The sequence below is a fragment of the Prunus persica genome, chromosome G1, assembly GCF_000346465.2.
Source record: "Prunus persica cultivar Lovell chromosome G1, Prunus_persica_NCBIv2, whole genome shotgun sequence".
In the NCBI taxonomy this organism is placed as follows: domain Eukaryota; kingdom Viridiplantae; phylum Streptophyta; class Magnoliopsida; order Rosales; family Rosaceae; genus Prunus; species Prunus persica.
The window spans coordinates 13,006,202-13,017,777 of NC_034009.1; the positions used below are offsets into that span (position 1 = coordinate 13,006,202).

The following is an 11,576-nucleotide window of genomic DNA, read 5'->3' on the forward strand; positions in this document are numbered from 1 at the left end:
AAAAGAGGCTGGAAAGAAGAAAATGTTTGAGAATGAAGCTGGAAAAGAACCTCTTGCAATTCAAGACCTCTTGGTGAAGTCCATGACAGACCAAATCAACTACCGCCAACAACAAGATCCTAGCTTCGTTTGCCCGGAAAGATTACAACTGTGGAAGGATGAAAAAAATGAAGATAGTGAGAAGAAAATGAAGGAATTGTGGGATATATTTATTCAAGCAGGAAAGAGATCAAAGGAGCTGGAAGTGGAGTTGGCAACATAAATAGAGAAATTAGATAATGAAGAATGTGTGACTGCCACCATGACAGTGAAATCTACAGTTCAGCTTAATGAAATACAAAATCTGAAAAGGAGGATTGCAGAATTGGAAGGCAAGGAAACTCGTATTGACATGGAGAAGATTGCCAAGAAAAAGGAGATTCAAGGAAAGTACAAGGCAGAAATTGAAAGCTTGTTGTCAGACCCAACAATCTTTGAAATGGAGATGGATCTGCCTACAAAACAACCAACACAACCAGTTGAAGAGAAAGAAGAAGAAAAGAAAGAAGAAGAGAAGCAACAAGAAGAGAGAGAAGAAGAGAAGAAGCAAGATGCTCCAGCACCTGATGTTCCTTCAAGAGTACAAAGGGTGAAGAACAGAGAAAGAAAGAGGCTTCAAGCATCTTGCTATGTGTACGAAAAAAATAAGAAAACAAAAAAGGAGGCAAAAAAGGATGATGAAGAACTACCACAATTCAAGCTTATCTCTTCCGAGGAGGTATGCAATTACTACAGTTCAAGCTGCTGCTTTTTTCTATTTTCTGCATTGCAGAAACAGAAACTGCAATGCAGTTTCCATTTCCTGCAATGCAGTGTGTTATCTGCTTTACAGAAATGGAAACTGCATTGCAGTTTCTGTTTTATCGAATGAAGTTTCTAATTAGTTTCCTTTCAATCTGCAGTTAACACAAGAGGCATCTCAGCCCGATGCCACAAATCCAATTCCTGATCCCCCAAAAGGAACGAGCCTTCATGATTCAATACCTGTGGATCTGCAACAATCAAGTGATGAAGATGAAGGACAAAAAAAGCCAACAAAGAAAAAACTAGGATGGGGTCAGAGGAAGGTGTGGCAGAAAATTCCAAAGGCGGACAGGGAAAGAATTGAAAAACACTACTTAAGTACTCAACTTCGGTAATATCTCTATTCCAAAATAACAATTCTTTCATCTTTTAATTACAATTAAACTAAAACTAATCTTGTGAATTTCATGTATTCGAATCCGCAGTGATATCTTTTGGGCAGGACTCAATGATGAGAAAGTGACAAACCATGATCTCAAAGATATTGTATGGGACCTGGAACTGTCACAAAACGTAAATATTTACCAATTCTATAACACACTGCACTGTATTTTTTATTTGTGCTACCTATATTACCCATTTATAATTCCATTTTTCTCCAATCAATGTGAAACAGGTTATTGAGGCCTATATCCAAATAGAGGAGGATAAAATAGAGCTCATGCAGACAGAGAGTCCACAGTACATGTCCACATGGACTTGGGTAAGTATTATTTTGAAAATTCAAAATTGTTTAAATAGACAATGCACTGCAGTTTTCGAAAAATATATACTAACAAATTGCCATTCTGTGATATCAGGCTTACATGCAAAGCTTCCAAGAGCCATCTTGGCACAGGTTCCTGTATGAACACTTACTTGAAAAACTCGGGAAATGCAGTGTTCTTTTCTTCCCGATTATTTCACAAGAAGAGTTCCACTTCACACTTCTCACATTTCACAAAAATGAACGAAAGTGGAGACACTACAATCCACTTAGATCGTTGGGACGTAGAAAAGAAGAAAGGTGCATTGACATTGCTCGAAACTTTGTAAGTGGAATGAAACTGTCTTAATTTCTCAGCACAAACAAGAACAGAAACTGCATTGCAATTTCTGTATTATACATACTGCCTAATTTCAGACCAAAACTATAATATGCAATGCACTGATTATCATTTCTTTTTCTCTTTTTTTCTTCTTCTTTAAACAGGTTAATATTGTTGAAGGGTGGCTAGAATATATAAGACCTCAAGCACGAGTGTTCATAGAAACTAAAAAAAAACCAACACTTGTGAAGCAAAAGGAAGGGCCCCCGACACTTGTACAAAAAGATTTGACTCCAACTGAAGAACTCACTCTCAAATAGATTATGCAAAATCCATTGCAGTTTCCATTTGAGGATGACATGGAATGTGCTCAACAAAGTGCATCTTCGTAAGAATTGTGTCTACTCAACTATTCATTACAGTTTGAAATCATTCAAAAGCAAAAAAAACTAATCTCGTATTTCATTTGCAGATTGGATTGCGGCATGTTCGTCATGTTCTATATGGATAAAATAGCACAAGGACAGCCCATTCCAAAAAGCGTGGACAAGAAATTCATGAATGAATATCGAGCACAATATGTCACAAAACTCCTACACCACAAAAACTGTGTAATTAATCGTCTCTAGTGATTTGCCTTTCGTTAACTCAAGACAATATGTATCTTAATTCTTGTGGATGTTTGTAAATATTTCTAGTTATGGTATATGAGAACATATTTCCTATACATATAAACTGTAATATAATCTTGGAACAGGATGCAACAAAACCAAAAGGAAACAAACAAACTGAACTGAATTTTCTGGTCAAAAATACTGCAACAAATTAAAACTGCAGTGTAGTTTATATAAATAAATAAAAATAAAAAATCAGCTCAAAAAATGTGAAAAGAACCCAAAAGCCAAAGCCATAATCAAAGTACTAAAACTTTGTTCAAAACACATTTAAGTAGGTCAGCATTGAAATGTAGTTTCTGCTCATAATCTGCAACAAATAAACAGAAACTGCACTGCAGTTTCTGCAACAAAATCTGAAATAAACAGAAACTGCAATGCAGTTTCTGCAACAAAATCTGCTCAAAATCTGAAAACAAGCATTGAATGGCAGTCGAAAACGAATATCCACTCATTAAAAAATTGTATAATTTTCATTAACTTCAAAAAAGAATCACAATATCCAATTAGACGTTGTGTAGCCAATTACAAGCAACTAAAATTGCAATATAGTTTTTGCAAAAAGTGCAACGCAGAAACTGACTATACATTCACTAAACCATATCTAAAATAAAAAATTGTCAAATGAGAAGGAGTGTTCATATAATAGCCTTGCAAGTCTTCCTATTGTGCCCAGCAACACTGCACCGACTGCATTTCAATGGCCTTTTAAATTCACCAAAAACTTTGATCCTCTTTGTTGGTGGTCTTCCGGCTGGCCTCTTTGTAATTGGCGGAAGCACAACTCCAGCTGCAGAACCATTGCTGCCCAATCCTTTCCCAATATCTGGAATAGGAAAAATAGGACTCTCATAGGCTTTTCGAAAGAAGTCGGTTTTGTAGTAACACTCCACGTAATCATAAACTGAATCTCTCTTTGCTAGGATTGCAGCCACCGCATGTGTGCAAGGAAAACCGTCAATTTGCCAAAGACGGCAAGAACAAGTCCTTTGCTCGAGATCAACCATCACAGAATAATCAGCAAATACTTCAAAAACAGTGCAATTAGAACGACGAACTGCCCAAGTCCTACCGGCCTCTGCATTTTCACAGAGTCTAGTCTCCATCTCCGGACACAAAACTGTTGTCCACTTCTCTGCTTCAATTCGTCGTTGAGAATTCAATACCATCAATTTCTGTCGAATCCCTTCTATCAAAGGTAGCACCGACAAATCTCGAAACACACCAACCCAATTATTAAAGGACTCTGCTAAACTGTTTGCCATCTCCCCATAACGCATTCCTTTGAAAAATGCATTGGCATAGTGATCTCTAGACAAATCAGATATAAATGTCTTCACTTTCGAACTCCCAACAATCACCAACTCCTCCATTGCTACCTTAAACTCTTCCTCCGTAACAGCATATGCGCATCTACTAAATAAATTGATAACACGGTCTTGGAGCAATTTTCCATAACCTGACTTCGGGTACTTTGATATCAAATTCTGTTTGAGGTGATAATAACAGTAAGAATGAGGCCATCCGAGAAACACAAACCCCATTGCATTTAACAAACCTTGCTTGCGGTCCGAGAAAAAGGTCACCACTCTCCCCATCGGTAGCAATATAGAAGCCAAATGTTGAAGAAACCAAGTCCAATTCTCCTCTGTCTCAGAATCAACAACTCCAAAAGCTAGGGGATAAAACCCTGCAAAACAAAACCAAAAGCACAAGTATAAGCAAAAAAGGGAAACTGCAGTGCAGTTTATGAAAACAAATCTGCTCAAAAAAGGGAAACTGCAATGCAGTTTCTGCTAAAATTGCAACAAATGAAAATCTGCAATACATTACAGTAACCATACCTTGATTTCCATTCTTTCCCGAAGCACAGAGAAGCTGCCCCTTGTACTTGCTCTTCAAAAACGTAGCATCAATGAACAACAAGGGTATGCAATATTGAAATCCAGCAATGCAACCGCCAAAAGACACAAAAAACCATCGAAAGCGATTAATTCCAGCTTCACAATCAAGAGTGCAGAGAGAACCAGTGTTAGTTTCCTTTACGGCGTCCGCATACCACACTAACTCGTTAAAGGACTTCGACTCATCACCGTGAACGTCCAATTTAGCTAACTCTTTGCCAAACCATGCGTGGTAGTATGAAATGTCTATACCATAATAATCTTTGAACTCGTGTATAATCTCAACTGGCTTCAGCTCTGGTTTCACGAATTCTGTCCACAATGAGGGAGGACACCACACGAGACCTCATCATCTTACTCTTTGATTCCCGTATCCGACCCGCACATGTATGAACATTATTTAACGTTCGAATTACAAAACTACCAGTAGCTTCACAACGAGAAGCATAAACACGCCAGCTGCAACCCTCCAATTTCTTATTCGAACAAACAGCAACCACCCGCTTCTTGTCATTGCCGGCATATAAAAAATTAAATCCTACTTCAAGAGCGTACTTGCACAATTTCAACCGGAACTCCTCTGCACCATCGTCAAACTTCTGCCCCACATGATGTATGTATGTCTCCCACTCATTCGACAACAAAGGCTTAGCACTTGCTCTCTTTGACCTGCCCAAAAACTCGTTTCTGTCTTCGACAGTACTAGAACACGATGACTCGCCCTTTTCACATGCTATCAACTCCTTATTTACACAAAAATCACCACTATATTCACTGCTCCCGCATAAATCCTTCACTAAAATATCAACAGTCTTCTCATTTGATATCAACAAAAATGTCCTCATCAAGTCCAAATCGCTATCCGTTTCTAGAAAACAACTCGGATAACTGGGCACCGAATACCGTAATGTGAAACAACCCAACTGCAAACCCCTAAACCTCAGACACAAAGTCTTCAAAATATCAACCATGGATGACTCTGATGAAACTGAAAACATGATGGTTTCCGACTTATATGTGCACTTGGCAATGACACACACCTCCATTAGCCTTGAAAATGCAAACAAAACAACAAACAAAAACAGAAAACAATTAAAATCACTAAATAATGTACATGAGCAGTTGTAACATTCCAATAGAAATCCAAATATTAGTATGAAATAGAATTATGAAACAAGAAACTGCACTGCAGTTTATAGTCAAAAACTGAAATAACAGAAACAACATTGCACTTTATGTGATAACATACCCTTAAATTTGAATAGAAACCAAAAGAAAACCATGTTCAAAGTACTAAAACTTAGATAAAAACACATTTAACTCCATGAGCAGTTGTAACATTGCCTTTATGAAACCAGAAACTGCAATGCAGTTTCTGCCAACACTCCAACAAACAGATGCAGTTTATAACAGAGGAGGCAAAAGAAATCGAGCCACAAAACTGAGCCACAAGATCGCGCCACAAAATCGAGCCACAAAACTGAGCTCGAAAAACCCAAAACTGACAGATTCGGCATGATAATCGAACGAAAGATTATCCAATTAGAAGGAAACAAACAAACTGCATTGAATTTTGGAACAGGATGTGGCATGATAATCGAACGAAAAAGATTCGGCATGATAATCGAACAAAAAAACTGACAGAGCATGATAATCGAACGAAAAAGGAAGAAATAAAAGGAAAACCAACCAGAAAATTGAGCTCCAACGGCGAGAACGAAAACGAAAACGAACGAAATCTGCCTGCCAAACGAACGAAATCTGCCTACCAAACGAACGAAATTTGCCTGCCAAAAGAAAGAAATCTGCTGCCAAACAAACGAGGACGAAAACGAAACAGAGAGAACAGGCTCGCGCCTTGTTTAAACATTCAGGGGCAAAAGCGTCATTTACTTTGTAGGTTTACAAATGGGCCAGGCTTTTTAAGAAGAAGGGTAGAATTGTCTTATCATTTGTTATTTTTTACCTGGCCCAACGAATCTGGGCCTCTCTTTGAGCTAATCCAAAATAGTAGTTTTTTCCTAGGTATTAAAACTAAAACCAAAATATCCAATATCTTACAAACTAAATAATAAAGTTAATTATGTCTAAAACCTAATTTTTCTTTATAAATTTCACGAACTTGCCTAGTAACCCCCGCAGCTTTTTTTTTTACCTAGCAAAAGAACCCTTTCGATTCAGTTTCTGCCTCACAGATCATCCTTATTTCTAGAAGGTTCTTTCTTCTCTTCTAATCTCTCTTCATCTTACAATATTTATCTTGTATGGAGAAGCTACCACTAAAACTTTATGCTTTTCTTTCTCGGTTTCTTTTTAGTTAATTTTTAAAGTTGTCACACGTGGATTCAAATGAAGGTCACGTTTGGATGAGACACTGATCAATTCAGGGGAGGTTAGCCACCCAACGAGATTAAAAAATTAAATTACTTGAATGGTTAAGCCTTTTACTAATTATTTGCAGTTTCTTTATTTTTTGATTTTTCAGAACTCGTTCAAAAAATTGAGGAATTTATTCAAATTATCCTATCCAACATATTTATTCAAAGCTACACGGCGCTTTGAAAATAAAGACACTGTCGTAAGGTTTGTTTTTATTTATACCGATATCATTTTAAGAGGATTTAAATGTACATTTCAAATCACAGTATTATTCTATTTATATGAAAAGTTAGCAGTTATGTTTATTTGTAATTGTCACGTGTATTTTTTGCAGTTTTAACATCTCCATCTTTATCAACAACTGTTACCACATAATTAGATAATTGTTTTAATTTTCTGAATGCAATTAGATTTCATACAAAAATGTGAATTGTTCATACAAAAAAAGCTATTAGATTTCATACAAGGTTATTATTTTCAATAATATGAAAGAAAGGTTAAGTGTTGATGCAAACTCAGATCCTCTAAGCATGTAATTGTTCTTGCAGACATTCATGTATTGTCTCTACAATAATAGTTTCTTCGTACTATGCGTTTTCTCAAATAATTGTGCATTATGTTTTCTTGCGGTCTCTTTTGGTTCCTCGTGTCATGTCTTTCTGTTACATGTATAAATTCAAAATTTTAAGTAAAAAATGGTAAAGTCCGCTGCAATGCCTGATTCTTTTTTGCTTAACTTTTCCCTTCTTTTGGTTGCATAATTGTTGATTGTTTAGGAATTGGCAAATTTGTTGGCTGTACGAATTCGCCAGACTATTGAGTTTTGTGGATGCTGTTGAAAAAATACCTGTAGAGCATTGTTGGTCATCTACATCTTGTACTGTTGTACACAAATAAATTGATTATGATCATGACTTCTGGTTAAAAGATGGATGAGAAGGAGCTCATGAAGAGGCCCAAATTATGTTTGGGTGGAGTAATTGATTAATATATTTCTTTCCCAGCGTTCAACAACAATCATTATATGAAACATATGCAGAACAATGGGGTAAAAGTATAGAACACCTGGATTAATGGAACTAGATAAACAACAAAACACAACAGCATTACCGACGAAAAGCATTGCATTCACTTGCTTCAGATTATGTGTTCGGCGACGTACACACTCCTCAATTGTTGAGCTTCCTTCCCTCTCAGCACCATAAACACTGGATTATCTCCCTTAGCCCAGCAGCTGTTTCTTCTTCTGAAAGTTTAGGAGCTCTTTCTTCTCCTTTAGCCCAGCAGCTCTTTCTTCTCCTGTACTGTGATTCATTCCGACCTTTCATGGGGTATTTTTCTAGTTCTAAATTGTCATGTTTTCCCTTGGCATCAACTTGACCATATCTCTTCCAATTTTTATGGGCTGATTCTTCTCTCCTCAGCGTGCTCTGTTACGTGATTCATCTTCCGAATCTGAATGCTGAACAAGGTTTTTCTCACTTCGACCTACTCTTTTACGTGATTCATCTTTGGAATCTGAATGTTTAACATGGTTCTTCTCACTTCTCCGTGTTCTGTAACGGAATTCATCTTCGGAATCTAAACGCTTAACAGGGTTCTTCCCACTTCGATGTGCTCTGATACGTGATTCATCTTCTGAATCTGAATGCTTGAAAGTATTCTCACGTCGACGTGCGCTTTTACGTGATTCATCTTCCGAATCTGAATGCTTAACATACTTTGATATCTTACGATGACCACTCTTCCTCCTTTCCACTTCGGCAGTGTGTTAGTATGAAAATAGTGTTGTCATTTCCTAGACTCTAGCATAGGTTGAAAATTAGTGTGTGAAGAATTGTTACTGGACGTTCTGGCACAACTCATTCAACCCCATACATCCGAGGCTTGACTTGACCGATATGAGAAACTTGATTTCAGGTAAATCATGACATAATCATGCATTCATTATAGAATTCCTAGTTTGAGTTTTTTCTGTTTTAATAGATATTGTTTTAATAGATATTATTTTTCCATTAAAAATTGATTGGTTGGCGTTTTTCAATAAGAATCCATATTGAACTAATATTCATGTTGGAAAACCAATTGTGGTCTTCATAAGAGTCCAAATTAAGCTAAAATTTCTTAGTTTTAATTGAAGTGGGTTTGGTACTCGTGTGCGGCTATCTGACTAGGTATAGGAAGCTTTGAATAAAAGCAGCTTGCATCTCTTTGGTTTTTGACAGGTTTTGATATTGGGTTGAGCATATAGAATTCTTAAGCAAAAGCTGTTGTGCACATATTTGAGATAAATCATCAAGTGTTCCACGTTTACTTGGTGATTTATCAAACACTTTAATCATTCATATTGCATTCATATGCATGTCGGTGACTCATACGGTTGAGTGCACCAAGACCGTGGTGGCGGTTTTCCTCCGGCGAGCTTGAAGCAATCGTGGCCAGTATTGCGTTCAACATAAGGAGTGTCGAAGATCATCCCGTGACAGAAGTTGAGTTACGAAGAAGTCAGTAAACATTATCTAGAATGAGTCTAAGATAAGTGTGTGAGTACTTCTTGTAATCATCGTTCTATAGTGGATTTGAGTTGGACTAAGGAGTCCCGTGGATTTTCCCCAAAGGTGGGGTTTTACCACATAAAATAATTCTCTGCGTGTTCTTTTATTTTAAGCTTTGCACATCTTATCAATCCTTCAAAGGTTGATCGTTATTTATTGCAAAAAATTCGAATTAGCTTGTTTAATTTTCTCCAGGCATATATAGATATCCTACAGGTATTTTCACAGTGTCATTTTCTGAATCTGATGCTTGTATGGATGATGAATGTTTGCTATGCTTTGAGGGTGCTTCTTCTTCTAATGTTCCTTCTTGTCATGCAGTTTCTCTGCGGGTTTCTTTGCTTCAACCTTTTATTGAAAAAAAAAAAAAAAATTTGATTAGCATATACACGCCAAACATTCTCTTAAACTAATCATGGACATCTACTAAAACCCTGATAAACTCAGCAAAAGACCCAAAAAAAACTTAGTAATAAAATGCTATTGTGTTGTAAACCGTGGGTGCAAGCCATGCCACAAGAACAGAAACCCAGCTACAGCTGTTTGAAGTTACAGCTAGAAGAACTCTAATTATTTACTCAAGTTAAAAAGAAATAGAGAAGACTTATAGATCTACCGAGGTCATGATCCAAGGGACAAAAAGATCTTCCTCAGAATAAGAGGCTTCTGTAACTAACAAGTCTTGTCTAACCAAGCCACGGCTGCATCACTTAAATAAAAACTACCCCATTACTACAATCAAGTTAATTTAATTCCATTAACACCTTTAACTTCTGCATCAGCTCCCCGTGAATAGTTGGTCCAGAAATGCCCTCTGGAGGGAGCATTTAGTTAACACTGAAAAGTTCTGGTCTTAGCTATACTCTTTCTTCTTCTTCTCCCTGTTTTTTTTCTTCAAACTTACATCCTCTCTGAGACAGTTACATCATTTTTCTTCTTCGCAGCCCGCCTTCATACACACTTCTTCCACTTCCAACTCATTAATTTTCTCAATAAACTACTTTTTCTTCCACATATCAGACATCATGATTCCCCAATCAGGTCCTAAAACCTACGCAGCACACCAAAATGGCGCCGGTGAACATATTTTTATATCTACAGAATTTTATTTTATTTTTTTTGTATGTCTATGAGAGGTAGAATTTTATACAATTGGCAGACTTCGAAATCATCAAGTCATGTCTAACTATGCTGTCTGGCATAACTAATTTATTCTTGATTAGTGAGCAAGAGAAAAGTAAAAAAATACAAACTTACAGAATTGCGAATCATGGCCATCTGGACAGGATTGTTCTTAATACGAGAAAGGGCTTCCTGCTCACGCTGCCGAATCATAAGCAAAGGATCCAAGTGGAGCTTCCTCCAAGCATCATTGGCAGATTGAGGCTTTTCTTCGAACAGAGCTCCCGACACAGATGCTGATGCCTGCTGCTGGAGAATCAGTAGTCACAAAAGATCATAAGAAACATGACTTTGTAGTTGCACTACATTTTATACAATATCATTGATGCACACAATTGGGAAATTAAAGATCAGAAATACAAATACCTTGGAGGCGGCAGAGGAGGAAGGCGCGTCTTTGGTCTTGGGTAAGGCTTCAAGGGTTTTGAAACTATCGGAACCAACAGGGCTCCCAATGGCCAATCCTGAATCATACAAGAACTTCAACCGCTCCAACCACTCTTGCGCTCTTCAACGATCTGTTTGCGGAGCTCGTCCAACTTCTTCTGCTCGGCCTTGTGCTTTTGCTCTGCCATCCACACGTTCTCTATGTTCCGAAGGCCCCCTGTGTGCCATCCCTTCTTGTTCAGAAATTTCAACGCCATTCTTCTTCTTCTTCTTCTTCTTCTTCTTCTTCTTCTTCTTCTTCTGCTTCAATATTTGAATGAACGAACGAAAAGTTGAATTTAAACAACCAATTTCAATTTCAATCGCGCAGTCTCTCTTCCACTGAGTTCTATGCGTGGCGGGGGTTGTCCTTATTCGCCACATCTTGGGAAAAATTAAAAACAGTATAGGTGGATTAATTTAAAAGAAAAAAGAGAGATTCAAATTGGATGATATTTTATTATAACTTTTTTTTCAATAATACATACACATATTTTGACAACAACAAAATAATAAATATGGGCATCATAATTTTTGTTGTTGTTGGAATATGGGCATCATTGAAAAATCCATCCTTATCAAAAA

The 11,576-nt window shown here is 37.1% G+C and overlaps 2 protein-coding genes and 1 long non-coding RNA gene across 6 annotated transcripts; 1 reads left to right on the forward strand and 2 right to left on the reverse strand.

Moving 5' to 3' along the window:
* LOC109946867 lies at nucleotides 321-2,598 on the forward strand. 4 transcript variants are annotated; one of them, XR_002269947.1, is made up of 5 exons: nucleotides 321-757; nucleotides 942-1,356; nucleotides 1,460-1,546; nucleotides 1,644-1,874; nucleotides 2,036-2,598. It is a non-coding gene; the product is annotated as an uncharacterized LOC109946867 (long non-coding RNA). The 4 variants fall into 4 exon arrangements; XR_002269948.1 differs by lacking the exon at nucleotides 321-757 and having other exon boundaries at nucleotides 867-1,356; nucleotides 2,036-2,259; nucleotides 2,344-2,598; XR_002269946.1 differs by lacking the exon at nucleotides 321-757 and having other exon boundaries at nucleotides 867-1,356.
* LOC109946425 lies at nucleotides 3,145-5,495 on the reverse strand. Its single transcript, XM_020554081.1, has 3 exons — nucleotides 4,874-5,495; nucleotides 4,390-4,761; nucleotides 3,145-4,235 (listed from the first exon to the last, which is right to left on the reverse strand). The coding sequence occupies exons 1-3, from the start codon at nucleotides 5,493-5,495 to the stop codon at nucleotides 3,184-3,186; spliced, it is 2,046 nt and encodes a 681-aa protein (XP_020409670.1). The 3' UTR covers nucleotides 3,145-3,183.
* Nucleotides 9,520-11,254, reverse strand: LOC18792693 (pre-mRNA-splicing factor CWC25 homolog). The gene is made up of 3 exons (XM_020554086.1): nucleotides 11,062-11,254; nucleotides 10,932-11,029; nucleotides 9,520-10,814 (listed from the first exon to the last, which is right to left on the reverse strand). The coding sequence occupies exons 1-3, from the start codon at nucleotides 11,207-11,209 to the stop codon at nucleotides 10,593-10,595; spliced, it is 468 nt and encodes a 155-aa protein (XP_020409675.1). The 5' UTR covers nucleotides 11,210-11,254; the 3' UTR covers nucleotides 9,520-10,592.